Source organism: Euleptes europaea, chromosome 1, assembly GCF_029931775.1.
Source record: "Euleptes europaea isolate rEulEur1 chromosome 1, rEulEur1.hap1, whole genome shotgun sequence".
NCBI classification, from domain to species: Eukaryota; Metazoa; Chordata; class Lepidosauria; order Squamata; family Sphaerodactylidae; genus Euleptes; species Euleptes europaea.
The window spans coordinates 179,834,745-179,859,634 of NC_079312.1; the positions used below are offsets into that span (position 1 = coordinate 179,834,745).

At 48.5% G+C, this 24,890-nt stretch overlaps 1 protein-coding gene across 1 annotated transcript; it reads left to right on the forward strand.

Moving 5' to 3' along the window:
• Positions 1-5,468: 5,468 nt before the first annotated feature.
• SHFL (shiftless antiviral inhibitor of ribosomal frameshifting) lies at positions 5,469-24,360 on the forward strand. The gene is made up of 9 exons (XM_056850456.1): positions 5,469-5,498; positions 11,184-11,325; positions 13,017-13,060; positions 14,409-14,453; positions 16,865-16,894; positions 17,454-17,609; positions 20,360-20,463; positions 22,323-22,471; positions 24,149-24,360. The coding sequence occupies exons 1-9, from the start codon at positions 5,469-5,471 to the stop codon at positions 24,358-24,360; spliced, it is 912 nt and encodes a 303-aa protein (XP_056706434.1).
• The last annotated feature ends 530 nt before the right edge of the window (positions 24,361-24,890 follow it).

The window sequence follows — 24,890 nt, forward strand, 5'->3', positions numbered from 1 at the left end:
TTTTCGGGTAACTGTATCTTATTTGTGGGTTATTTCACCCCCAGGTCTGTGTTTAGCTAAATAAAGAACTGTTGCTCTTTTTGACCTCCTCCTAGTTGTCTTCATTGGACTCTATAAGACAACCAGGGCACTTCAAGACTAGACTACAGTAATGTCCTCTGCGTGGGTCTTGCCTTGAAGTCAACGCGGATAGGTAAAGATACCAACTCTGTATTATAACAATAGAAATTAATAACACATCCAAGAATCTCCACACTTTCCATAGTACAACCATAACACAGTTCATGTAATATCTCTTGTTCTTTGTCTTCAGGAGAGTACTTGGCAGTCTCTGGAAGACGATTTTTTCTCGAGACTATTCCGTTCCGTATTTCTTCTTCAGTTCCATGTTTCATCTCTCCTCTATAGTCATTTTCACAATTTTAATAAACACGTTCCAATCACGTGTACTGCCTCTTACATTGTTCCCCAGCGGGATACTGGTATGCGCCTGACAGGTCTTGAATAGGGTTGCCAACCTCTGGGTGGTAGCTGGAGATCTCCCGCTATTACAACTTGTCTCCAGCCAACAGAGATCAGTCCTCCTGGGGAAAATGGCCGCTTTGGCCATTGGACTCTTTGGCATTGAAGTCCCTCCCCAAACCCCGCCCTCCTCAGGCTCTGCCCCAGAAATCTCCCACCGGTGGAGAAAAGGGATCTGGCAACCAAAGTCTCGAAGGACGTCACACCTCCCGTTTTCGATGTGATTCAGCTGATCCTTGCTGATGCGGTCAAGAGCCTTGGGGCTATACAGAACCCAACATTGCTACTGGAGAGAAGCAACACTTTCTTCCAACTCATTCTCAACAGAAGATGGCCCTTTACTTTGACTCAGTCAAACCGGGCACCGATATCCATGCCAGTGAACATTAAGACTATACTACTGCAATGCCCTCTGCACAGGTCTCCCCTTGAAGTCAACTCAGAGAACAGTGCAGCTTGGTTACGAAATGATGGGGAATTTTCTGCAAGTTCCAATGAAGGTTGCCACATTATGTACTCCCCCCCCCAAAAAAAAATCAAAGCTGTAAAAGCAATCCTTTATTAAAAGCTTGAGCTGAGAAATTCGCCTTTTCTAAATAGCAACTTGAAGATAAGGGAAGTTCTGCTAAGTTCTATGCATAGTTTCAATGACATTACAGTGTTACTAAGGAAGAAAAAAATTATATAATCCAATTAGACATAAGCAAGTATTGACATATACATGCAGCTTAGAAACTGTTATCTGGCTTCTTGAAACTGCTGGGAGGGTTAGTCAAATTTCTACTCTGGACACCCTTATCAGCACTCCAGGAGAGAAGCCTTGTCTTCCTTAGCAATTAATCTTTTTAGAAAAGGAAAGCCAGCAGAAACACTGTTGGCGTACAAAGATTCATTTTTAGCCAGAGAGGAACCCCATAGTAAATCAACATGGCTTCGCTTATGCTCACTTAAAATACACTCACACCCCCTACCTTGACTCATTCAATCTGGCCGCCCAGATCTATGCTTGTGAACATCAAGACTAGACTACTGTAATGCACTCTACATAGGTCTTCCCTTGAAGTCAACTCAGAGAACAGTGCAGCTTGGTTACCATCAGGAGCTAGGCAGAGTTTGCATTATCACACCCATTGTGCCATCACACCATTGGCTACCTACCAGTTACCAGGTTCAGTTCAAGGTGCTGGTTATCACTTACAAAGCCCTTCACAGCTTTGGACTAGGGTTGCCAGTCTCCAGGTGGGACCTGGAGATCGCCCAGAATTACAACTGGTCTCTCCAGTTTTCTAGGAGAGAATAGCTGCTTTGGAGGGTGGACTCTCTGATATTAAACCCCGCTGCAGTCCCTCCCTTTCCCAAACCCCACCGTCTCCAGGCTCCACTCCCAAAATACCCAGGAATTTTCCAACCCTGAGTTGGCAACCCTGCCCAAATGAGCCGTGCCATACAACTGATAAAGCACAAACCATACAGATATTTAGGAGACTAAAAATCTGTACATACTTACCTGGGAGTACGTCCCTCTGAAGTTCATAATCCAAGTTTCTCATCAGACCTTACAAGTGGGGTTGCCAACCTCCAGGTGGGGCCCAGAGATCTCCTGGAATTACCACTGATCTCCAAATGACAGAGATCAGTTCCCTTGGAGAAAATGACTGCTTTAGAGGGGGGACTCGATTGCGTTGTACCCTGCCAAGATCCCTCCTCTTTTGGAGAGATAGAAAGTTGTGTTGCATTTTATTCTTTACTCCCCCCCCCCCACAGAAAAAAATGTGTGAGGGCCTGAGATGGGAGTTGTACCTAACAGGACATATTACATTTTGCATATGACGTCCCTTTTGCAAACAGATTCAGTAGCTGAACTGGTGATCCAACTTGAAACCTAGAATTAAGTCTTGAAGATATGCATGAAATTCCATTCCAATATTCAACAGACTTCTCTCATCACAAACAAATTTACAAAGCAGAATTTACCTGCCACATTTTTATCCTCAGTAAGTACAACGGCGATTTTTAAAGAAATGAAAATTCACAAGTCATGCTATCCCAAAAAGCTTGAAAGCAATACTTTAACTTTATTGAGGGAACGGTAAGCTTATAAATATTGTAATAAATAACTAAATCTAGCATAAGCATTCCACTTTGTCTTTTGTCTCACAACAATCCTGTAATATAGATTAGGCTGAGCATGTGACTGGCCGAAGGACACCGATGTGGTTGCTTACTGGCTGCAAGAAAAACATAAAAAGGTAAAGGTCCCCTGTGCAAGCACCGACCCATTCCTGACCCATGGGGTGACGTCACATCCCAACGTTTCCTAGGCAGACTTTGTTTTACGGGGTGGTTTGCCAGCGCCTTCCCCGGTCATCTTCCCTTTACCCCCAGCAAGCTGGGTGCTCATTTCACCGACCTCGGAAGGATGGAAGGCTGAGTCAACCTTGAGCTGGCTACCTGAAACTAACTTCCATCGAAATCAAACTCAGGTCGTGAGCAGAGCTTGGACTGCAGGACTGCAGCTGACCACTCTGCGCCATGGGGCTCCTCAGAAGAAAAACATACTGTCCCTTTAAGAGAGTCTTAGTGGACTTACTCCTAGAACAGTGGTGGCGAACCTATGGCACGAGTGCCAGAGGTGGCACTCAGAGCCCTCTTTGTGGGCACGCGAGCCGTCGCCCCAGCACAGAGTTTGCCTGAGTTCATTCTCCCGGCTGAGGAGGCTGGGGACCAGCGGTTCCTTCCCAGCTCCTCTGGGAAGCGCCCGGCTCCTTCCCAGTGCCTTCTCTGCAGTCACCAGCTGCGCGCTCCTGAAGTGAAGACAACGACGAGCCTTCTGCCGAGGACTGGAAGAGGCGGAGCCGGGACAGGGCTGGACCGGGAGTGGGACACCTGGGCGGCCATCTGCGGCAGGCTGGTTGGTGACTGCAGGGCAGGGGGTTGGAAGTGAGGGCCAAACTGGAGCCCACCTGGCGTTTGTGCTGGAGGAGCCAAGCCCTTCGCTTAGCTCGGGTTTCCACTCTGCTCGTTCATGCAACCGAAGGTGCCTCTGAGCGCGTTCAGAGGGCTGTCCCCACCATCAGCCCCTCCCCGCATAACAGTCTTTTTTAATTCGTATGAAGATAACAGTTGGAAAAAGAGCCAAACTGAAGAGGTGGGGGCTATGCTCCAGCTGCTTTCCTTCCCCCGCTCGGCTGCCCATGCAGTGTTGCCAACCTCCAGGTAGTAGAAGGAGATCTGCTATTTCAGTTCACCTGGAGAAAATGGCCGCTTTGGCAATTGGACTCTGACATTGAAGTCCCTCCCCAAACCCCACCATCCTCAGGCTCCACCCCAAAAACCTCCCACAGGTGGCAAAGAGGGACCTGGCAACCCCTAGCCCCATGTGGACTTCTAGCTGTGTTGGCACTTCGCAATAAATAAATGGGTTTGGGGTTGCAGTTTGGGCACTCGGTCTCTAAAAGGTTCGCCATCACTGTCCTAGAATCATAGTTGGAAGGGACCAGCAGGGTCATCTAGTCCAACCCCCTCCCCAGTGCAGGAAATTCAGGGGGTTGGACTACAACTCACCAAGTGATGTTATTTACCCCCCTGCCGTGAAAAGCTTCTGCTGTCCAGTTCTTCACATTATTAAAGGGACAGGCCATTTTTCTCCAGGTCTGTTGGCAACCGTGGTCACCCAGCATGTTTCCATGGTGGTGGTGGGGGAGGGTGGATTTTGAAAAACCAAATGCTAGTCTCCCACTGGGGGAGAGGTAGTTGTGAATTTCCTGCATTGTGCAGGGGATTGGACTAGATGACCCTGGCGGTCCCTTCCAACTCTATGATTCTATGACCTGTGAGACCCAGGTTCGAATCCCCACCAGTGCCACGGAAGTCTGCCGGGGGGACCTTGGGTCAGCCGCACTCTCTCAGCCCTAACCCACCTCACAGGGTTGTCGTGAGGATAAAACGGAGGCGAGGAGAATGCTGTACGCCGCTTTGGGGAGGAAGGCAGGATAAGCAATGAAGTAAGTCAAGAAATAAAACACACCGCACCGGCTCTCTGTTATTGCTTATGTTGATTGTCATGCCTATGGCTGGTTTTAAATGTTGTTACCCGCCCTGAGCCAGGCTTCGGCTGGGGAGGACGAGATTAATATTAATAATTAATATTAATATTATTAATAATTAGCTTCATGTGTTGGGGAGGGGCTGTAGCTCAGCGGCAGGGCATCTGCTTGGCAGGCAGAAGGTCCCAGGTTCAATCCCTGGCATCTCCAGTTAAAGGGACTAGCCAAGTAGGTGATGTGAAAGACCTCTGCCTGAGACCCTGGCGAGCCGCTGCCGGTTTTTAATTATTATTATCATCATCATCATCATCATCAATAATAATAATAATAATAATCCACGATCATCATAATCATCATCAATAATAATAATCCTAATCCACGATCATCATAATCATCATCAATAATAATAATCCACGATCATCATAATCATCAATAATAATAATAATCCACGATCATCATCATCATTATCAATAATAATAATAATAATCCACGATCATCATCATCATTATCAATAATAATAATAATAATCACGATTTTAATTCCAAAGGCAACGCCCTCGCTTTTCAGTTTGGCACCGCCAGGCTCTTAACGCCTCCAGCAGCCGCGGGACAGGCAGAAATCCAACCGGTGAAGCTTCCCCAGCTGGTGGGGGGGGAAGCTGCACCTGTTGAACATCGGCCTGCCGGGCAGGGGCCGCCTAACGCCCTTTCCCCCACCGCGGGTAGGCAGCTCCTCGCCCAGCCAGAGCGAAAGCGAAAGCATCCCCGGGGCCAGGCTGCCCAGGCGGGGCTTCCCGGGTCCGCCCGCGGCCACTCCCCGGGGCGAGTTGGGACGCCGCGCCCCGCGCAGTCCCCGCAGCCACCGGAGCCGGGCAGGCAGGGTCTCCTCGCCTGCGGCGCCATGCACCGGCTCCGCCAAGACGAGGTGGAGGTAGGCGTTGTTTCCCGGTGCATGGAAGAACTGGGAGGGAGGGAGGGGATTTTGCAAAGTTTGGGGGCTTTACCCCGGGGGAGGGCCAGTTGGTACTTGCCTGGCCCCTTCAACTGGAGATGCCGGGGATTGAACTTGGGACCTTCTGCATGCCAAGCAGATGCTCTGCCACTGAGCCACAGCCCCTCCCCTACTGAATCAGACCCTCGGTCCATCAAAGTCAGGACTGTCTACTCAGACCAGCAGCAGCTCTGCAGGGTCTCAGGTAGAGATCTTTCACATCACCTGCTTGCCTGGTCCCTTTAACTGGAGATGGCGGGGATTGAACCTGGGACCTTCTGCATGCCAAGCAGAGGCTCTGCCACTGAGCCACGGCCCCTCTCCGAGGCTCTCCGGGGTCTCAGGCAGGGGTCTTTCACATCACCTGCTTGCCTGGTCCCTTTAACTGGAGATGGCGGGGATTGAACCTGGGACTTTCTGCATGCCAAGCAGAGGCTCTGCCACTGACCCACTGCCCCTCTCCGAGGCTCTCCGGGGTCTCAGGCAGGGGTCTTTCACATCACCTACTTGCCTAGTCCCTTTACCTGGAGATGCTGGTGATCGAGTCTGGGACCTTCTGCATGCCAAGCAGATGCTCTGCCACTTAGCCACAGCCCCTCCCCTACCTGGTGCAAAAGGTCCTCCCATCATAAGAGCGTCCAAACAGCCCCAGCTGGATCAGACCCACTCTCGGGTTCCTGCAGCGAGCAGGCATACGTCTCCGGGAACCCGACCAGCTCCCTCCCCCGCCGTCCCTCCCCTGCAGCTGACATTCGCAGCTATACTGCACCTGATCCTGGAGGTTCCATTCAACAAGCGTGGCTCAGAAATCTACTCATAAATGTGTCCAATCTGCCTTGCAAGCATTCTCGTCATGGGTGGAGGGGAGAGTTGCATCTGAGTGATAAGAGAGAAGCCGTTGGTATTTGCTATGGCAGGAGGGGTCAGAGCTTAAGATACCGAGAGGACAGAACTCTGCAAATGTTCTATTGTAATCTTTATTCCTCATGTTCTGGCCAGAGCACTGGCATTCGGGCTCTGGAGCCAACATGTGGCTCTGATTAAAGGCGGGAGGAGGCAGCGTTTCAGGGGCAGAGTAAGGGGTGGTGCGCTGGGGAAGCCCTCCCAAAGATCAGAGCAGGCAGACCGGAGACTCCGGTTGCTGGCCCCTTGGGGAAAATGCTGAATTGGATTTTAATCCAGGCGGGCACTTCTGGTGTTCTCAGCAAGAGTGTCACATGAACACATGAAGCTGCCTTGTACTGAACCAGACCCGTGGTCCATCAAAGTCAGTATTGTCTGCTCAGACCGGCAGCGGCTCTCCAGGGTCTCAGGTGAAGGTCTTTCACATCACCTACTTGCCTGGTCCCTTTAACTAGAGATGTCGGGGATTGAACCTGGGACCTTCTGCCTGCCAAGCAGATGCTCTGCCGCTGAGCTACAGCCCCTCCCCAACACATGAAGCTGGCTTATACTGAATCAGACCCATGGTCCATCAAAGTCAGTATTGTCTGCTCAGACCGGCAGCAGCTCTCCAGGGTCTCAGGCAGAGGTCTTTCACATGACCTACTTGCCTGGTCCCTTCAACTGGAGATGCCAGGGACTGAACCTGGGACCTTCTGCATGCCAAACAGATGCTCTACCACTGAGCCACTGCCCCTCCCCTACCTTGTGTCCTCACAAGGTCGTGACCCGACTATTCGGGGATCCAGCAGGCAGGGCTGCTTCTCTGGCTGAGCCACCCAAACGCTGGCTTGGGGTTGGCCCGGTGAAGAACGCGCCAAGGCACTGCTTGGTTGGCACAGGAGATGACTTACACTTTTTCCCGCAAGCTCCAAGCCTGTGGCCATCTGTGGACGTGGCCGGCAGCCGTTCAGGGCCCAGGGGGAGATGCGCATATCTTGCTTGCCGTGACAAGATGCCTTGAACTGTCTCGGCCAGCAGATGCACATGCTTTGTGAACCTCAGACTTCTTGCTGGACCTCTGGTAGTAATTCTGGTAGAAAAATCAAGAACGACCACGCACGACTCACCTTGGTCTGCTTCATGCTTGCGAAGGGTTTTGGGGACGGGGATATTTGCTGCGTGCCTCTGCGCTTTTTTGGAGAATGTTACAGAAGGGCATGGCATCTCGTCCAACACCCTCTTTCCAACTAAGAGCACCACAGGTGCTTCTGGGAAGCTCACAAACAGGACAGGAAGGGTACCACCCTCTCCCGCAGGTGGTATTCAGAGGGCTGCCTCTGTCCCTGGAGGTTCCATTGAGCCATCATGTCGGATAGCTGTTGGTAGATCGATCTTTCACTCTGTCGTCTTATCCTCGTTTAAAGCTGTCTTATCAGCGTACCATGTAGCAGTGAATTCCATGAGTTACTTATATGTTGTGGGAAGAAGAACTTCCCTTTGTTCTGCGTCTGGTTTTCTCCAACGAGTTCATTTGCTAGTGTTTGGAGACAAGGATGGGGGTGGGGGAATCTATCCCCTTACTCTATATCATGGCATAACTTTATAAACCCTTATCAGAACAACATAAGAAAAGCCTTGCTGGACCAGACCAAGGCCCATCAGGTCCAGCGGTCTGTTCGCACAGGGGGCAACCAGGGGCCAAGGGCTGGTCTCTATGCCGATAACAAAATCCACACAATGGGGCCAGCCACGTCTGCAATTTAGGGTTCTGCAAAGATTGGATAAACCCGTATAAGATCATTCTTTTTTTACCTGGGCCCCAAAATGTTAAAGAATGTACAAAATGTAGCGATCCAAAATAGCACCTGGAGGAGGAGGTAAAGGTGGAGGAGAAGAAGTGGAAAGAGGAAGTGGAACCAATGTGAGAAAAGGAAATCAGAGCCGGAAGTGGAGGGAAATCATGGGCCAGTCCTTGTGAGACCTGTCCCACTGCCCCATATAGTTCTGTTCTCAAAGTAACAATATTTTCAGCCAGGGAAAATGCTTTCTTCCTCTAGATAGCGAATTCTGACCACACAAATGATTCAAGTGTCCATCTGTGGCAGGAATACTTTGATGACTACATAATTAAATACTGCATAATTAAAAAGTAATCCTTATTTCATGATTAATAATCTTTGGACTATAATGTATCTTAAACAGAAAACTGTTTAAACTATCTTTTGGTAGATTTTCCCTCCAAAAGCATTTTATTTAAAAAATCCAATTCAAATAAAAAAACAATCTGATTTAAATTTAAAAATCCAATTTGTAAAGATTTTTTAAATCATTGATTTTTATCCGCCCTGTTTTCCAAGATCTGACACAAAGAAGAGTTGGTTTTTATATGCCGACTTTCTCTACCACTTAAGGGAGACTCAAACCGGCTTACAGTCACCTTCCCTTCCCCTCCCCACAACAGACACCATGTCGGGTAGGTGGGGCTGAGAGAGCTCTAAGAGAGCTGTGACTAGCCCAAGGTCACCCAGCTGGCTTCATGTGTAGATGTGGGGAAGCCAACCCGGTTCGCCAGATTAGCCTCCGCCGCTCATGTGGAGGAGTGGGGAATCAAACCTGGTTCTCTGATCAGAGTCCACCGCTCCAAACCACTGCTCTTAACCACTACACCACACTGGCTCCCCAGGCCATCCAGGTCAGGACAAGAGATGAGCAGAGGTGGTCTGCCGTTGCCTGCTCTACCTCTGCATTCAGCCAGGATCGAACGCACATTCGGTGAAACGCATGCGTTCGATCCTGACTTGAAACGGAATAAAGGAGGCTAAAGCGACCATGCGTTTTCGCCCTTTTGTGGCTACAAAAAAACCCAGAAAGACGGGCTGTTTTTCATGTTTGTTTGACTGCACCTGGTCACAAAGCACCCAACCAAGCTGGCAATTCAGCACAGTTTCCGGGTTTTGCATCAGAACTCCCCAAGGGATTCCCGCCCCCCATACCTTTGCTCTACCTCTACAGTTTGCTCGAGATAAACATAACCTTGAGCAGCTCCATGATATCACCCCAGCAAAGAAACAGAGGGAAATAAATAGCCAGTAGCTCCCTGAAACGGTCAGGTTATCAAATTGGCAACAGGTCCTGCTAAGAGAAACGGCAGGACCCATTCCTCTCGCTGCAGATCATTTTTCTGCACCCAAGGGACTTCTCTAGTCTGTCCTCTTTCACCGACGGCAGATGTTGCTTCTTTTGCCTCCCATAACGGAACCGGCAGCACAGAGGCAGAAGAGCAGCGCTGCCTATTTTGCATCGATAAATTTAAATGTGCATAGATTGGCAATTAGCGTGGGCATCATTTGTGCAGCAGGATACAGTTTTGTATTTAAGATACATTATAGTCCAAAGATTAGTCATCATGAAATAAGGATTTGTTTTTAATTATGTAACATGATGTCAGTTTTTCTGTTTATAAGATATTATCACAGATGCTTGGTTTTGCAGTTCTCAAAACTGTGAATTTGTGTCTACGGAGATAACATGCCTCTTCTTCACAGCAAAAATGTTATTTGTTTATTTTATTCAATTTATACCCCACTCTATTTCCCAGTCAGGAAATATGTTTATTATAAATTAAACTATATATTGATAAAAAGACCTGAATCCCATTGTTCCTTTGCAAATTTATGTACACAGAATCAACCCCTTACCTCTTAAGTGCTAAGTTTCAAGAAGTTCAATTAATAGAAGATTTTTGGAATGGAATAGATCTGTATAAGGAGCTAAGTGTGAGGAGGGAGGGACAAACAGTAAAAATCAAAGTGGAACCTTTTGAGCAGAATATCCCACAAGTCTTGGTATCTTTGTGGATATAGCCTGAGGTTTATCATATTATTTTCTCCCTGGAGGAGAAAACCTATACTGTTCTGGCAGCAGGTTGTAAAAGAGACCCATTTTGGGAATATTTTAAAGACGTTCCTCTATCTATGGGTAAGGCAGGCATGCGTGCAAAATGCAAACACGGCAACAAAGAAATGCAAGGCCTGGTGGCCCGAATGAAACAACATTATGAGAAGTGCTGTTTATGTAGAAAACCATGAATAAACCAAGTCTTAAATCAATTAGATTTAAATCAAATCCACCAGTCATTAGCACAACTTATCATCACGGCAGACTGTGCTTTGTATTTCCCATATATCTTGAACTCTCTGTCAGTGTCTTATTCAAAGGGGTTACCAGCAGTATAACAACCACGCTTACAGGTAACAAACAAATTATACAGTAAAGAACACTCTTCATTTAAGGGCCTTAAAACAGTAGCAGATGGTGTTCAAAAATATCTCTGGATTGTTTACAACCCAAACCATGTTTGAGCTTCCAAATATATAACAGCAAAAACCCGACTCAAAACTGCTTTTCTGGCCCTCCCAATCTTTTCAGCACTCCTGATTCTATGAAACAGCTATAATTATGATCTCTCAGTTTGGGCACCATGCCATACAATCATTAGTACAAACCACGGTTTGCAAATTCGCTTCAAACCATGGTTTCTGAATATTAGTTTCCCAGGTGGTCCTTTCAGGCAGCCCGATGAATTATACTTAGGTTCCCATAATGCAAACTCGCCAGAGACTTCAAACAGCTCCTGGAGGGACAGATATAAAAGGAAAAGATGAACAGGCCTCATTCAGCCAAATGAACGTTTGTGTTATTCTCAATCTGACTGACTGCAATCTCTCCATTCTGGCGCAGCTCGAAAAAAGTGTCCGCCGACTGCGGGAGAAGTTCTACGGGAAGGTGGCCATCGAGGATGCGGTGATTCTGATGCGGAAGTTCATCAATAATCATGATCTAGCCTGCAAGCGCATTATTCTTTGCAAAGATGAGATGGATGGTGAGTCAGGTCTCCATGCACGGTCAGGAGCACTGTGTGCATTGGATGGGAGAAGGGGGTGTCCACAGGTATTTATTAATTTATACCCCAACTTTCTCACCAATGGGGACACAAGGTGGCTTATGTACATGAACACATGGACAAGGATGCATGAAGTTGCCATCTACTGAATCCGACCCTTGGTCCATCAAAGTCAGCCTTGCCTACTCAGACCGGCAGCGGCTCTCCAGGGTCGCAGGCGGAGGTCTTTAACATCACCTTCTGTCTGGTCCTTTTTAGCTGAAGAGTGAACCTGGGACCTTCTGCATGCCAAGCGGATCTCTACCACTGAGCTGAGGTCTCAGGTCAAGGTCCTTACTATCAGCTGGTCCTTTTGGAGCAGTGGACTGGGAGAACCAGTTTGATTCCCCACTCCTCCACATGAGCGGTGGAGGCTAATCTGGTGAGCCGGGTTGGTTTCCCCACTCCTCCACATAAATCCAGCTGGGTGACCTTGGGCTAGTCACAGCTCTCTTGAGAGCTCTGCCAGCCCCACCTACCTCATGGGGTGTCTGTTGTGGAGACAGGAAGGTGATTGTAAGCCGGTTTGATTCTTCCTTAAGTGACAGAGAAAGTCGGCATATAAAAACCAACTCTTCTTCTTCTACTAACTGTAGTGCAAATTAGTAGGAAAAAATGTTAAAAAACCACAACAACCAGAACCAGTTGTTTTTCATAGTTTTTCTTTTCTTTTCCCAGCCATAATATTTAATTGGTTCTTGTAGGTTATCCGGGCTGTGTAACCGTGGTCTTGGAATTTTCTTTCCTGACGTTTCGCCAGCAGCTGTGGCAGGCATCTTCAGAGTAGTAACACTACTCAGTGTCAAGTGTGTAGGAAGAGTCAGAGAGGGGTTGGGTTTGAGCTGAGTACTGTCCTGCAGACGTAATGTGCTAATCATTGTCCTGTAAGTATCAAGATAATGTACTAATGAGAGTGTGGTATGTTAATATGGAAGCATTGTATCCTGAAATGATCTGGTAATGTGTGAAATCCAAAGCTAATCTGCATGGCTATTGTGGACTGACACAAAGGGTCTTATTCCAAGACACTGAAAGACTGGACAATTCTACCAACTATTTTGTCAGATTGCACAGAGAAGCCATTGAAATTCATAAACATCAGCACAACTTTAACAGAAAAGAAGAGAGTTTAAGAATGAATAAGGCTTGGCTTCCTGTCCTGAAAAACCTCCAGACTAACAAAGGCTACAGTCAACAATAGCCAAGCGGATTAGCTTTGGATTTCACACATTACCAGATCATTTCAGGATACAATGCTTCCATATTAACATACCACACTCTCATTAGTACATTATCTTGATACTTACAGGACAATGATTAGCACATTACGTCTGCAGGACAGTACTCAGCTCAAACCCAACCCCTCTCTGACTCTTCCTACACACTTGACACTGAGAGACACTGTCCTTCAGTGTTACTCCTCTGAAGATGCCTGCCACAGCTGCTGGCGAAACATCAGGAAAGAAAATTCCAAGACCACGGTCACACAGCCCGGATAACCTACAAGAACCAATGAACTCTGACCGTGAAAGCCTTCGACAATATCATAATATTTAACTTGGTTGCAGAATTCCAGACCTCTTGTGTACTAGTGGGATCACATTCAATCTGTTCTTTTTTCCCTCGTACAGATCCGGAAGACGACGGGAGCCTGGCTGACGATCCGGTCGCTTTGGTAATGCCCTATCCGTCTATCTTACGCAGAGGTTAAAAGCTGGAGAAGTTGGTGATTGAGCAGTGAGGAGCCCTTTCTGTCCCTCTTGCAAACGCAGCAGCCAGAATTGCCGTGTCGGTCTTCCCTTTCCCCTCCCATCCTGGGCAGCCCTACTCTCTTCCTCAGGATGAAAAATCCACTCGCCTAGAGCGGTCACTGCTTCGTCAGGCTGAGGAAATGGTCGGCGTGTCACCACATGGGAAAGGCAGGCAGAAGGTTGAAAGCGACCAGTAAATCCCTGCTGAGCAACTGGTCACTCATGCATGAGGTTTTGCCTGTCCCCAGAACACAATATATGCCCTGACCTGGATGGTCCAGGCTAGCCTGATCTCATTAGATCTCAGAAGCTAAGCAGGGTAGGCCCTGGTTAGGACTTGGATGGGTGACCACCAAGGAAGTCCAGCATTGCTACTCAGAGGCAGGCAGTAGCAAACCACCTGTTTGTCTCTACCCTGACCTGGATGGCCCAGGCTAGCCTGATCTCATCGGATCTCAGAAGCTAAGCAAGGTTGGCCCTAGTTAGTCCTTGGATGGGAGACCAACAATTAAGTCCATGGTTGCTATGCAGAGGCAGGCAATGGTAAACCATCTATGCTCATGGCTTGTCTTGAAAACTCCATGAACTTGTCTTGCTGACGTCTGTGTCTTCCAGGTATGCTTGAGTCCTGGCATCACCTTGATTAAAGACTGTCTGAAAGGAAACTAGCTGTGTGAGGTGCAGTTCATCATTGGGGAGGGGGCGTGGCTCAGTGGTAGAGCCTCTCCTTGGCATGCAGAAGGTCCCAGGTTCAGTCCTCGGCATCTCCAGCTAAAAGGATCAGGTGGTAAGACCTCTGCCTGAGACCCTGGAGAGCAGCTGCCAGTCTGAGTAGGCAATACTGACCTTGATGGACCATGGGTCTGATTTGGTATATGGTAGCTTCATGCATGTTAAACTGGGCTGGGATTCCCTCTCTCAGTGGCATGCTCATGACACCATGTGTGAGAGATGTCTCCATTCTGGCTTCCGGAAAATCTTGCTGGCATCCCAACATTTTGCAAGAAAATAAATTAAAAAATGCTGTGTAATATTCTCGTCTTCTCTATGGTGAATTGTTTGTTACTGAAAAACCAGCTGCCTGTCCAGTCATCCTGGTGGAGACTCTGTCGCTTGAAAGTTTGCATGTTTTTATTCTAGCAGCCCAGTAAAAATAGACAAGTCTCCTTGTCTATTCTGTATTTCTTATTTTATGGAGTCAATATGACCTCAACTGTATACTGCTCCTGCCTTTGGTTAATCCCTTCCAATCTTTTTTGCTCTTCTTACTAGAAAGTGATAGATAAACTGAAGAAAGAAGAGGAGCAGAAGAAACAGGTGATTGAAGGAAGAGATGGATAATGAGTCAGGGTTGCCAGCTGGCCGGGGGTTGGGGGGATGACCAGTCCCTTTGATGAAGACTTAGATGTGTAGAATTGGGCAGTAGAAACTTCTCATGGCACAGAAGTCAATAACGTCACCGGGTATTTGCTGCAGATCAGGCTGATACTAAAGGGACAGTAGAAAAGATCCAGAGTCCAGTAGCACCTTACAGACTAACCAAATTTCTGGCTGGGTATGAGCTTGCGCTTGTGAGCTGTGACTCATGGAAGCTCACACCCTGCCAGAAATCTGGTTAGTCTTTAAGGCGCTACGGGACTCTTGCTCTAAGGAAGTACTTTGACTTACAAAAGCTCCTACCCTGCCAGAAATTTTGTTAGTCTTTTAAGATGGCCGTGACTAACAAAACATCTGGCAGGGTAGGAGCCTTCATGAGCCACAGCTCACTTCTTCAGATACTTCTTCACGAAAGCTCCTACCCTGCCAGAAGTTTTGTTAGTCTTTAAGATGGCCGTGACTAACAAAACATCTGGCAGGGTAGGAGCCTTCATGAGCCACAGCTCACTTCTTCAGATACTTCTTCACGAAAGCTCCTACCCTGCCAGAAGTTTTGTTAGTCTTTAAGATGGCCGTGACTAACAAAACATCTGGCAGGGTAGGAGCCTTCATGAGCCACAGCTCACTTCTTCAGATACTTCTTCACGAAAGCTCCTACCCTGCCAGAAGTTTTGTTAGTCTTTAAGATGGCCGTGACTAACAAAACATCTGGCAGGGTAGGAGCCTTCATGAGCCACAGCTCACTTCTTCAGATACTTCTTCACGAAAGCTCCTACCCTGCCAGAAGTTTTGTTAGTCTTTAAGATGGCCGTGACTAACAAAACATCTGGCAGGGTAGGAGCCTTCATGAGCCACAGCTCACTTCTTCAGATACTTCTTCACGAAAGCTCCTACCCTGCCAGAAAATTTGTTAGTCTTTTAAGATGGCCGTGACTAACAAAACATCTGGCAGGGTAGGAGCCTTCATGAGCCACAGCTCACTTCTTCAGATACTTCTTCACGAAAGCTCCTACCCTGCCAGAAGTTTTGTTAGTCTTTAAGGCGCTACTGGACTCTGGCTCTTTTCTACTGCCAGTGACAGACTTAACACGGAGGCTACCCATCGTGATCTACCTCCACTAAAGGGACAGTTAGAGGGACCGATTTAAAAGTTAGCAACCCTAAGCGGGAGTCAGTGAAAATCAGTGAGGGGTGGGGAAAGTGGGAGAAGGTAAGGGGGGGGGATAGAGGTGGCACCAGGAGGAGGACCTGGTGGATTTGTGCCGTGTGTTAGATGGTGAAAGCAGGATGTGTGCCCAGACCACAGCTGCTGAGTCACCTGTCTCCCCTCCCATTGCCGCTCTGAAATTCTGGAATGCCTGCCGTGTCCATAAGGTGGTGCAAACAATGAATACAAGGGGGAATCAAGGTCCTAAAAACATCAAGTCTGCAAAAGCCCACGATAGTACCTCTTTATGAAAAATTACAACGAATCCAATTATAAGTTTATAAGCATCAATCTTTCAAATTAAGCGTACAGCCTACAGGTTGTCAGCTAACCAGGCAAAATGCAAAATGAACGAGTGCTTAATGGAAACTCCACAAAGTGTTCAGAGAAAAATAAATGTCTGGAGGTATTTGTCACATTTTCTCCCTTTCTGGGACGCCTTTTATGCAACGCTTGTAATGGCGCCTCCCTGTCATGTTCTGAGGTGCGTCACGGTGCCTCCTTGCCTTCCTTAGCGTTTCCGTCTCATTTTGGTTGCCGCCAGAAGCTCTCGCCTTAGATTTATTAGTTGGACGCTTAGTTGTGTAGAATGACAGAAATGGTCAGAGTGTGGGGGTAGCCCATTTATTTATTTTTTTACTCTAAATGAAACAGGGCTTTTCTCTTAAACATAGAGTTTGTGGTAGAATGGCAGAAGGATCACTGTGTAGAGGTGGCTCTAAGGTAAAGAGGGATCCTTCACTCTAAATAAAACTGGTTTTTTTTTTCCCACTTAGACGTAAGAGTTTATTTAGAAGTATAACAGTGTGACATGTGCTACGATGGGATGGCAGCTGTGCCGAGTGAGCAGAGTTGACTTGTTTGTGGAGAGTTTTGCTCCATGTGTGTGCGAAGAGAGTCGAATGAGGTGCTGTGGAGCGTGAGAAGTCTGTGTCCTTTGTGGAATTTATTTGCCTAAGTGGCCAGTGAGAAAAAAAGGGCCTTTGTGGCTAGGACTATTTAAGGATTTTTAGAAAAAGGAGAAGGTGCTACTGGGCTCGATTCTAGCTCTTCTACTGAAGACCAACACGGCTACCGCTCGGAAACTATCCTTTAGCCGATGTGCATGTCCTAATTTTATTTCTTCCCCTTGCAGAAACCAAAGAACGACCCTGAAAATGACCACAAAATCCAGGTGAGTGTGGAAATGTGGGTAGGCAGCTGAGAACAGGACAACGGCTTTTGTAGACCGGCCTAATCCGAATCATAGTTCTGTTTTTTGGCTTTTTTGCTGGGGGAGGGGGAGATCAGGGATGGGAAAACCAAACATTTATCATGGCCATGAAGTCCATTCATCTGGAAAAACTGCCATCTTCTAGTGTTATTCCTGCACAAACGTGGCCAATTAAGAAGAAGAGTTGGTTTTTATATGCCGACTTTCTCTACCACTTAAGGGAGACTCAAACCAGCTTACAATCACCTTCCCTTCCCCTCCCCACAACAGATACCCTGTGAGGTAGGAGGGGGCTGAGAGAGCTGTGACTAGCCCAAGGTCACCCAGCTGGCTTCCTGTGTAGGAGTGGGGAAACCAACCCGGTTCACCAGATTAGCCTCCGCCGCTCATGTGGAGGAGAGGGGAATTGAACCCGATTGTCCAGATCAGAGCACACTGCTCCAAACCACTGCTCTTAACCACTACACCACACTGGCGAAACCCCACGAGGCAAACCCACTTCTCGTTTGTTCTGCCCCAGGAGGTCGCTCGGCAACTGAAAGTTTTGCCCTTGACGGAGAGGAACGTGCGCATGTTCAACCATGCCCAAAACAACCTCATACCCCCATCTGACCACCAGTTTTCGTGCCTGCCCTGCGACAGCACGTGGTGGCGTCGCGTCCCAAAACGGAAACAGGTGCGTACGTGTCAAATTAAAGGTTTGCTCTTTTTATTTGTTTAGCAATTGGAAGCCTGTCCTACCTTTCTTCCGTCGGGGACAGCTTACATAAAATTGTCTGCTAGTCTCCCATCCAAATACTACTTTGACTTAGGACACCCCTTGATCTCCACCTAGGGTGGCCAATCCCCTGGTAATAGCAGAAGATCTCCTGCTATTACAACTGATCTCTAGCCGATAGAGATCTCTAGCCGATAGAGATCAGTTCACCTGGAGAAAATGGCTGCTTTGGCAATTGGACTCTATGGCATTGAAGTCCCGATAGCTACTCATAGGAACCCTCGGAGGTCTTAAGGAGAGGTGTTGTCGTACTCAGGCAGGAGTGTAGCGTGCAGGCAGTAACCAGGCTCAAGGCTTGGCCTCTGGTTTCAACAACAGCAATGGGAGTACTGCGTTGACCAGAGCCTGACGCAGGCTTTTCTCTTCCCGTGGACCGGGCTAGACCAAGGTAATTAGCAGGTAAAGGAGTAGAGGCACTTACCAGTCCAATCTCCTTGTCTCTCAGATCAGGCGTCAGCTTGCACGCCGGGGTTGACTTCGGTTGCTGGAGCTTCTTTCAGGCAGTGGCCTTCAACATGTGTTGAACCCACAAGAACTCTGGCAATCTGCCTGGCCTTTTATCAGCCTTGCGGTTCCAGCATTTTCCACTCCTCCCTGATTAGGCTTGATTGTCTTTGCTCTCTCTCTCAAGGCCCACCTGGCCTTTTGCCTTCGTTCCTTTAATTGAAGCCGGGCCCTGATTCTCTGCTTCTCAGCCGGCTTGGGAGAACTTGCAGGCGAGGAGTCCTGCTCTTCTTGCTGTTCTGTTTGCTGCCAGAATGAGCAGCCCTCATCCCCTGCCATGGGCCTTGGTGGCTCTGATTCCCATTCCTGCTGTTCCAGTGTAGTCCTTGGAGGAACGGGCCCAGGTTCCCACTCCTCCTCTTCCTCAGAGGAGGAGGGCAGCTCAGGTTGGCCTACGACAGGTGTGCATACACCTTAAAAATAAGAATTCTACTACCGGGTAATAAGCTGAGGAAAGCAATATGAAACGTGTTTGATATTCGGAGGACACGTCCTTATTACACCTGGTATCCTTCGGGATGAGGTTCATTTTTTTCAACATTTTGGATGAATTAGATAAGAGTTAGCAACCCCCGTGCTCGGGGACACAAAGTGCATTTAGCACTAGTACACATTTGTCTGCAATCCACAAAGGAAATTGACATGTGCGACTTGCAATTCATGAATGAATGAAACTGACAAGCTGTTACTGTTGTGGAATCTCCAGACGACTGATAAAAGGACAGACTGGAATATTTTGGGTTATATTTTTTTGATTTGATTTACATATATATGATATTGGAAGTGTGACATTAACACTGCTGTGTTGTGGTTTCATTGAAAAATAACATAAAAAACCAAAAAGATTTTTCCTTGTGTTTTGTTTTGCTTTGTTTCATGATTGGAAGTGTAATGTGAACACTGTTGTGCTTTGAACTTATTGACAAATAACAGACAAAGATTGTGGTTTGAAAAGATTTGTTTATTTTTTTTCTTGGAATAAGAGTTGAGCAAGTGTGCTGTATTACTTTTGAAACCCCCAGGTAATAGCAGAAGATCTCCTGCTATTATGACTGATCTCCAGCTGATAGAGATCAGTTCCCCTGGAGAAAATGGCTGCTTTGGCAATTGGACTCTATGGCATTGAAGTCCCTCCCCAAACCTCGCCCTCCTCTGGCTCCGCCCCAAAAACCTCCCATCGATGACAAAGAGGGACCTGGCAACCCTGTCTCTACCTGATCTGGCTATCGGGTGGAGTTGACAGAGATAACCATCTTCAGATAACCACCCCCAGAGATAACCATCTTCAGGCGCTTGAAGGGCTGTCATAGAGAGGATGGTGCAGAGTTGTTTTCTGTTGCCCCAGAAGGTCGGACCAGAACCAACGGGTTGAAATTAGATCAAAAGAGTTTCCGTCTAGACATTAGGAAGAACTGTCTAACAGTTAGAGCGGTTCCTCAGTGGAACAGGCTTCCTTGGGAGGTGGTGAGCTCTCCTTCCCTGGAGGTTTTTAAGCAGAGGCTAGATGGCCATCTGTCAGCAATGCTGATTCGGTGAACTTAGGCAGGTCATGAGAGGGAGGGTAGGAAGGGTTGCGTCAGTGTTTGGTTCTTGTGGCCCCTTCTTGCATGCCCAGGGTAATGCCAATCGCCACTTTGGGGTCAGGGAGCAATTTCCCTCCAGGTCGGATTGGCCAGGGATCCTGGAGGATTTTATTTTTGGCCATCTTCTGGGCATGGAGTAGAGGATCACTGGGAGTGTGGCGGGGGTAGGCAGTTATGAATTTCCTGCATTGTGCAGGGGGTTGGACTAGATGACCCTGGTGATCCCTTCCAACTCTGTGATTCTGAGTAGCACAATAAGAGGGGTGAAGCCAGCCATGATTCATGATGTAGGAACATTGTCCTGCTCTAGACCTCTAGAGCTATTCAGCTGGTGCTGAACATATTAAATTTCAGTACCAGCTTAAGACCTTATGGTTTGTCCTGTTTTGTTGTTGTCGAGTATTACAGAATTTATTCCCCATCTCCAATATATGTGGGGATTTGCAAGGATTCAGGTGGGGTCTGGGTGCATCAGGACTCCTCACTCGGTGTCCAGGCGGGCTAGATCAGCGGTGGGATTTTGAGGGCCCCGTTCAACCTCTCCTGTGATGTCTTCTGCAGGTTTCCCGTTGCCGGATGTGTGGGACCCGGTATGACCCAGTGCCAGCCGGTAAGATGTGGGGAACCGCCGAGTTTCACTGTTCTAACTGTGGACGGTCGTTCAGGTGAGAAGCGGGGATGGTGTGCCCTTGGAAGGAGGAGGCTGGGGTTTCCGTGTCCATTTTTGCCACTTTGGGGAGCCTGAATGCGCCCCGTTGGGTGCATCGCCCAAAGTGGTCCTCAGACTTTTTGAAGCAGGATCCACTTCTAAACAAGCATGTCCTGAAAAGCAGAGTAATAGTTTTCCTCCTCCCAGACATCAACCAAATGTCCAGGAATTTCTCAGTGCGGAGTTGGCAACAATGACCCAGTTTATATTTTCTTTTTCGTCTTTAATATTTAGAAACATGTAGTGTTGCCAAGAAATTTCAGGGTCGCTGTGCAGAGGCAGGCAATGGAAAACCACCTCTGAACAGGTTTTGCCTTGAGAGAGCCAGCGTGGTGTAGTGGTTAAGAGCGGTGGGTTGGAGCGGCGGACTCTGATCTGGAGAACTGGGTTCGATTCCCCACCCCTCCACATGAGCAGCGGAGGCTGATCTGGCGAACCGGGTTGGTTTCCCCACTCCTCCACATGAAGCCAGCTGGGTGACCTGGGACTAGTCACAGTTCTCTCAGCCCCACCAACCTCACAGGGTATCTGTTGTGGGGAGGGGAAGGTGATTGTAAGCCAGTCTGATTCTTCCTTAAGTGGTAGAGAAAGTCAGCATATAAAAACCAACTCTTCTTCAATCGCAAGGATCTCATGTAGGGTTGCCAACTTCTAGGTGGAGCCTGGAAATCTCCCAGAATTACTACTGATCTCCAGACAACAGAGATCAGCTGCCCTGGAGGAAATGGAAGAGAGACTATGTGACATTGTACCCTGCTGAGGTCCCGCCTCTCCCAAACCCTGCCCTCGCCAGGCTCCACCCCCAAATGTCCAGGAATTTCTCAATGAAGAGTTGGCAACGCTGTCCCAGTTCATATTTTCTATTTCATCTTTAGTATATAGAAACGTAGTGTTGCCAAAAAATACCAGGGTTGCTGCGGAGAGGCAGGCAATGGAAAACCACCTCTGGACAGCCACTGGCTGGCCCGTGTGAACAGACTGCTGGACTTGATGGGCCCCGGGTCTGATCCAGCAGGGCTTTTCTTATGTTCGTATGGAGGACGGGGCTATCCCCGGCTACTAGTCCAAATGGGTACTGGTCATGATGCTTACCTATTCTCTCCAGGATCAGAGGAGCAGGCCCATTCTATTAGGTGCTGTGGAACAGGGGCAAGATAGTTCTGCTGCAGTCATCTTGCTTGTGGGCTTCCTAGAGGCACCTGGTTGGCCACTGTGTGAACAGACTGCTGGACTTGATGGGCCTTGGTCTGATCCAGCAGGGCCTTTCTTATGTTATAAAATATAATAATAAATAAAATTGTGTTGCAGTCTAGGATGGTGGCGGGGGGAAGCTACCGAGGTTATGCTCAAGGAGTCATCTGCTTTTGTTTAGGAATCCACTTGCTTCCAACATATTCAGCTTCAGAGAGAGAGAGAGAGAGAGTTGGTTTTTATATGCCGACTTTCTCCATCACTTAAGGAATACTCAAACCGGCTTACAATCTCCTTCCCTTCCCCTCCCCACAACAGACACCCTGTGAGGCAGGTGAGGCTGAGAGAACTGTGACTGGCCCAAGGTCACCCAGCTGGCTTCATGTGTAGGAGCGGGGGAACAAATCCAGTTCACCAGATCAGCCTCCGCCATTCATGTGGACGAGTGGGGAATCTAACCCGGTTCTCCAGCTCAGAGTCCACCACTCCAAACCACCGCCCTTAACCACTACAACACGCTGGTGTGAGTTTAATAGTAAAATAAATGCATCAGAATGTAGAAGAGGAAAAAGCCCAAATAATATACTGGCAATTAACAGGTCTCTCTCTCTTGCTTCTCTGCAGGGGCTTAGCTCAGATGGGGACCCCGTCCCCCTGTTATATTTGCCGTACCCCCGTATTCCCGACATGCATCATCCCGCCTCGCAAGGCCCCGGGTCCACGCACCAGACAGCCCCATTCCTGCTTCGCCGAGGATTGCTACAACCGCAGAGGTGAGATTGAACGTGCCGTGAACGCGAGCTGCATAGGGGGTCGGCTCTGTGCAAAGCAGCCAATGCAAGGGTGGGATTCTTCAGATCTGTGGGCGAATGGCAGGACCTTCCTTTGGCGAAGGATAAACGCGCCACCGTTATCGGAATATGGATCTGCTGGATTTAACCCCGTGTGCCCAGAGAAGGTTGGCGGAAGGGTGCATGCAATCTTTTAGAGGTGCCGGGTCAAGCGGTTTGCGTAAAAAAGTGCGGGACTGAGGTCTTCAACCTTTTTGAGGTCGCAGGCACCGTTGGGATTTTGAGAAGGGGGCCAGTAAGCGCCACTCCAAAATGGTTGCCTTGGGAGGTGGAGCCAAACCCAAATTGGCTGCCTCAGGAGGCGGAGCCGAACAGAAGAGCCTACCAGAAGAGGAGGAGAAGAGTTGGCTTTTATATGCTGACTTTCTCTACCACTTACGGGAGAATCAAACCGGCTTACAATCCCCGTCCTTTCCCCTCCCCACAACTGACACCCTGTGAGGTAGGTGGGGCTGAGAGAGCTGTGACTAGCCCAAGGTCATCCAGCTGGCTTCATGTGTAGGAGTGGGGAAACAATTCCAGTTCACTAGGCTAGCCTCCGCCGCTCATGTGGAGGAGTGGGGAATCAAACCCGGTTCTCCAGATTTGAGCCCACTGCTCCAAACCACTGCTCTTCACCACTACACCACGCTGGCTCTCCTCCCTTTTCGCACCTCATGGGAAGCTGTGAAGGGGGGATGGAACCACACACCAAGGAAAGTCCAGCTGCTTACCGGTCCTCCTCATCCTCCATTGGAAAACTCTTTCATTTGACCGAGGGACACCAATAGCGAAAACTGCCTTACAATGGCCTTCGTTTTGTCTGGCGTGTCCCCAACTGTTACGCGCCCTACTTCTGCTGGTGTGCGTTCATGTGTTTCTAATTGAATTTATTTTATAATTTTAACTCTGTCTTTAAGTATGCACGAATGTTCTAATGTTTTTCACGTTCGCCGCCTTGTGGACTGTAACCAGGTGGAAAGGCGGTATAAAAACTTTCTCAATACATAAATAACAATAAATACGGTCAACCAGAACATTTGCCCAGTGCTGGCAAAACCGGGTCGCCCATGTCCCGTCACTGAAGCGTGGCTGGTGGAGAATCTGCTGGCTCGTTTTACCAGCTCTGCCCTACCCTCGGCGATCCTAGAAGGCAGATTTAGGAGATTACCAAGATCAGAATGGGGATGTCCCTGCAAGTCGGGTGAAGTTGAGTCTACTGCGCATGTCTTTTTCAGGTGCTCTTTCCGTCAGGAAGTCCCATACAAGCTAATTTCCCCTCTCCTTAATCTAATAAAGGACAGCTCCGAGGAAGGGAGACTGAGGAGTCTCCTACGGGAAGGATCAGACCGGAGGGTGAAGCAAGCAGCTAAATTCTGTGCCGCAATATATAAGATCCGTCAGACAAAACTGGGGCTCGGTAACTTAACTTAAAATGGAGAATGTTTTATTAATCCGAGGTCTGTTTAAATTATATGAACTGTCTACGAGTCGTATATCCTATAGTTTTAGTTACTGTATATTCTCCAGTTTTAATTCTGTAACTGATGGGAAGGTTTTTAATGGCATTTGCCGAATTAATAAATGAATCGTGTGTCCTTCCCTTTCCCCCCTTCCTAGAGCCCCACGTTCCAGGCACCCACTGCGTGCACCCTCGAAGCCGGGTGAGGAGGGGCCTGCCCAAAGTGATCCACCCCTGCCAAGCGCACGACAGCACGGGCTCCACCGTGGCGACCTGCATAAGCCAGGGTAGTTTGGCCCAATACGACATCGACGAGCTCATTCTGGAGGACCTGCAAGAGCTGGACGAGGACGGGGAGAGCAGCAATTAACCCCACCGCGCGACAGAGGCGCACCCCGGGTTACGGCTTGGCTTCGGCGGTTGGGGCGGGAGAGTGTCTGCTTGCCATTCGCCAAGCCGTGGTTGCAGTACTGGGCGCGAATCCTCCTCTCATTACCCCTCCCCATGGACCGTTCCTGGGGCTTCGACTGGCTTTGCACTATACTCTTTTCTGCCTCTCTGGCCTGTCCCTGCTTTTATGGTCCAGTTTTGATTTCTGCTCCGGGGAGCTCATCTCCTTGCCTCCGACTCCAAGGGTAACAGTCTCTTCTGAGAACAGCGGGGACCGTAGTTTGCTTGAGGTAGCTATGAGGTAGCTATGGATCTCCTAGAGAAGCCCTGGATCTAGGGTTGCCACCTCTCGCTTGGGAAATTCCTGGAAATTGGGGATTGGGGGGGAGCCTGGGGAAGGCAGGGTTTAGAGAGGAGAGGGACTGCAGGGGTGGTACAATGCCATAGGGCCCCCCCTCCAAAGCAGCTGGTATCTCCAGGGGAACAGATCTCTGTCCTCTGGAAATCATT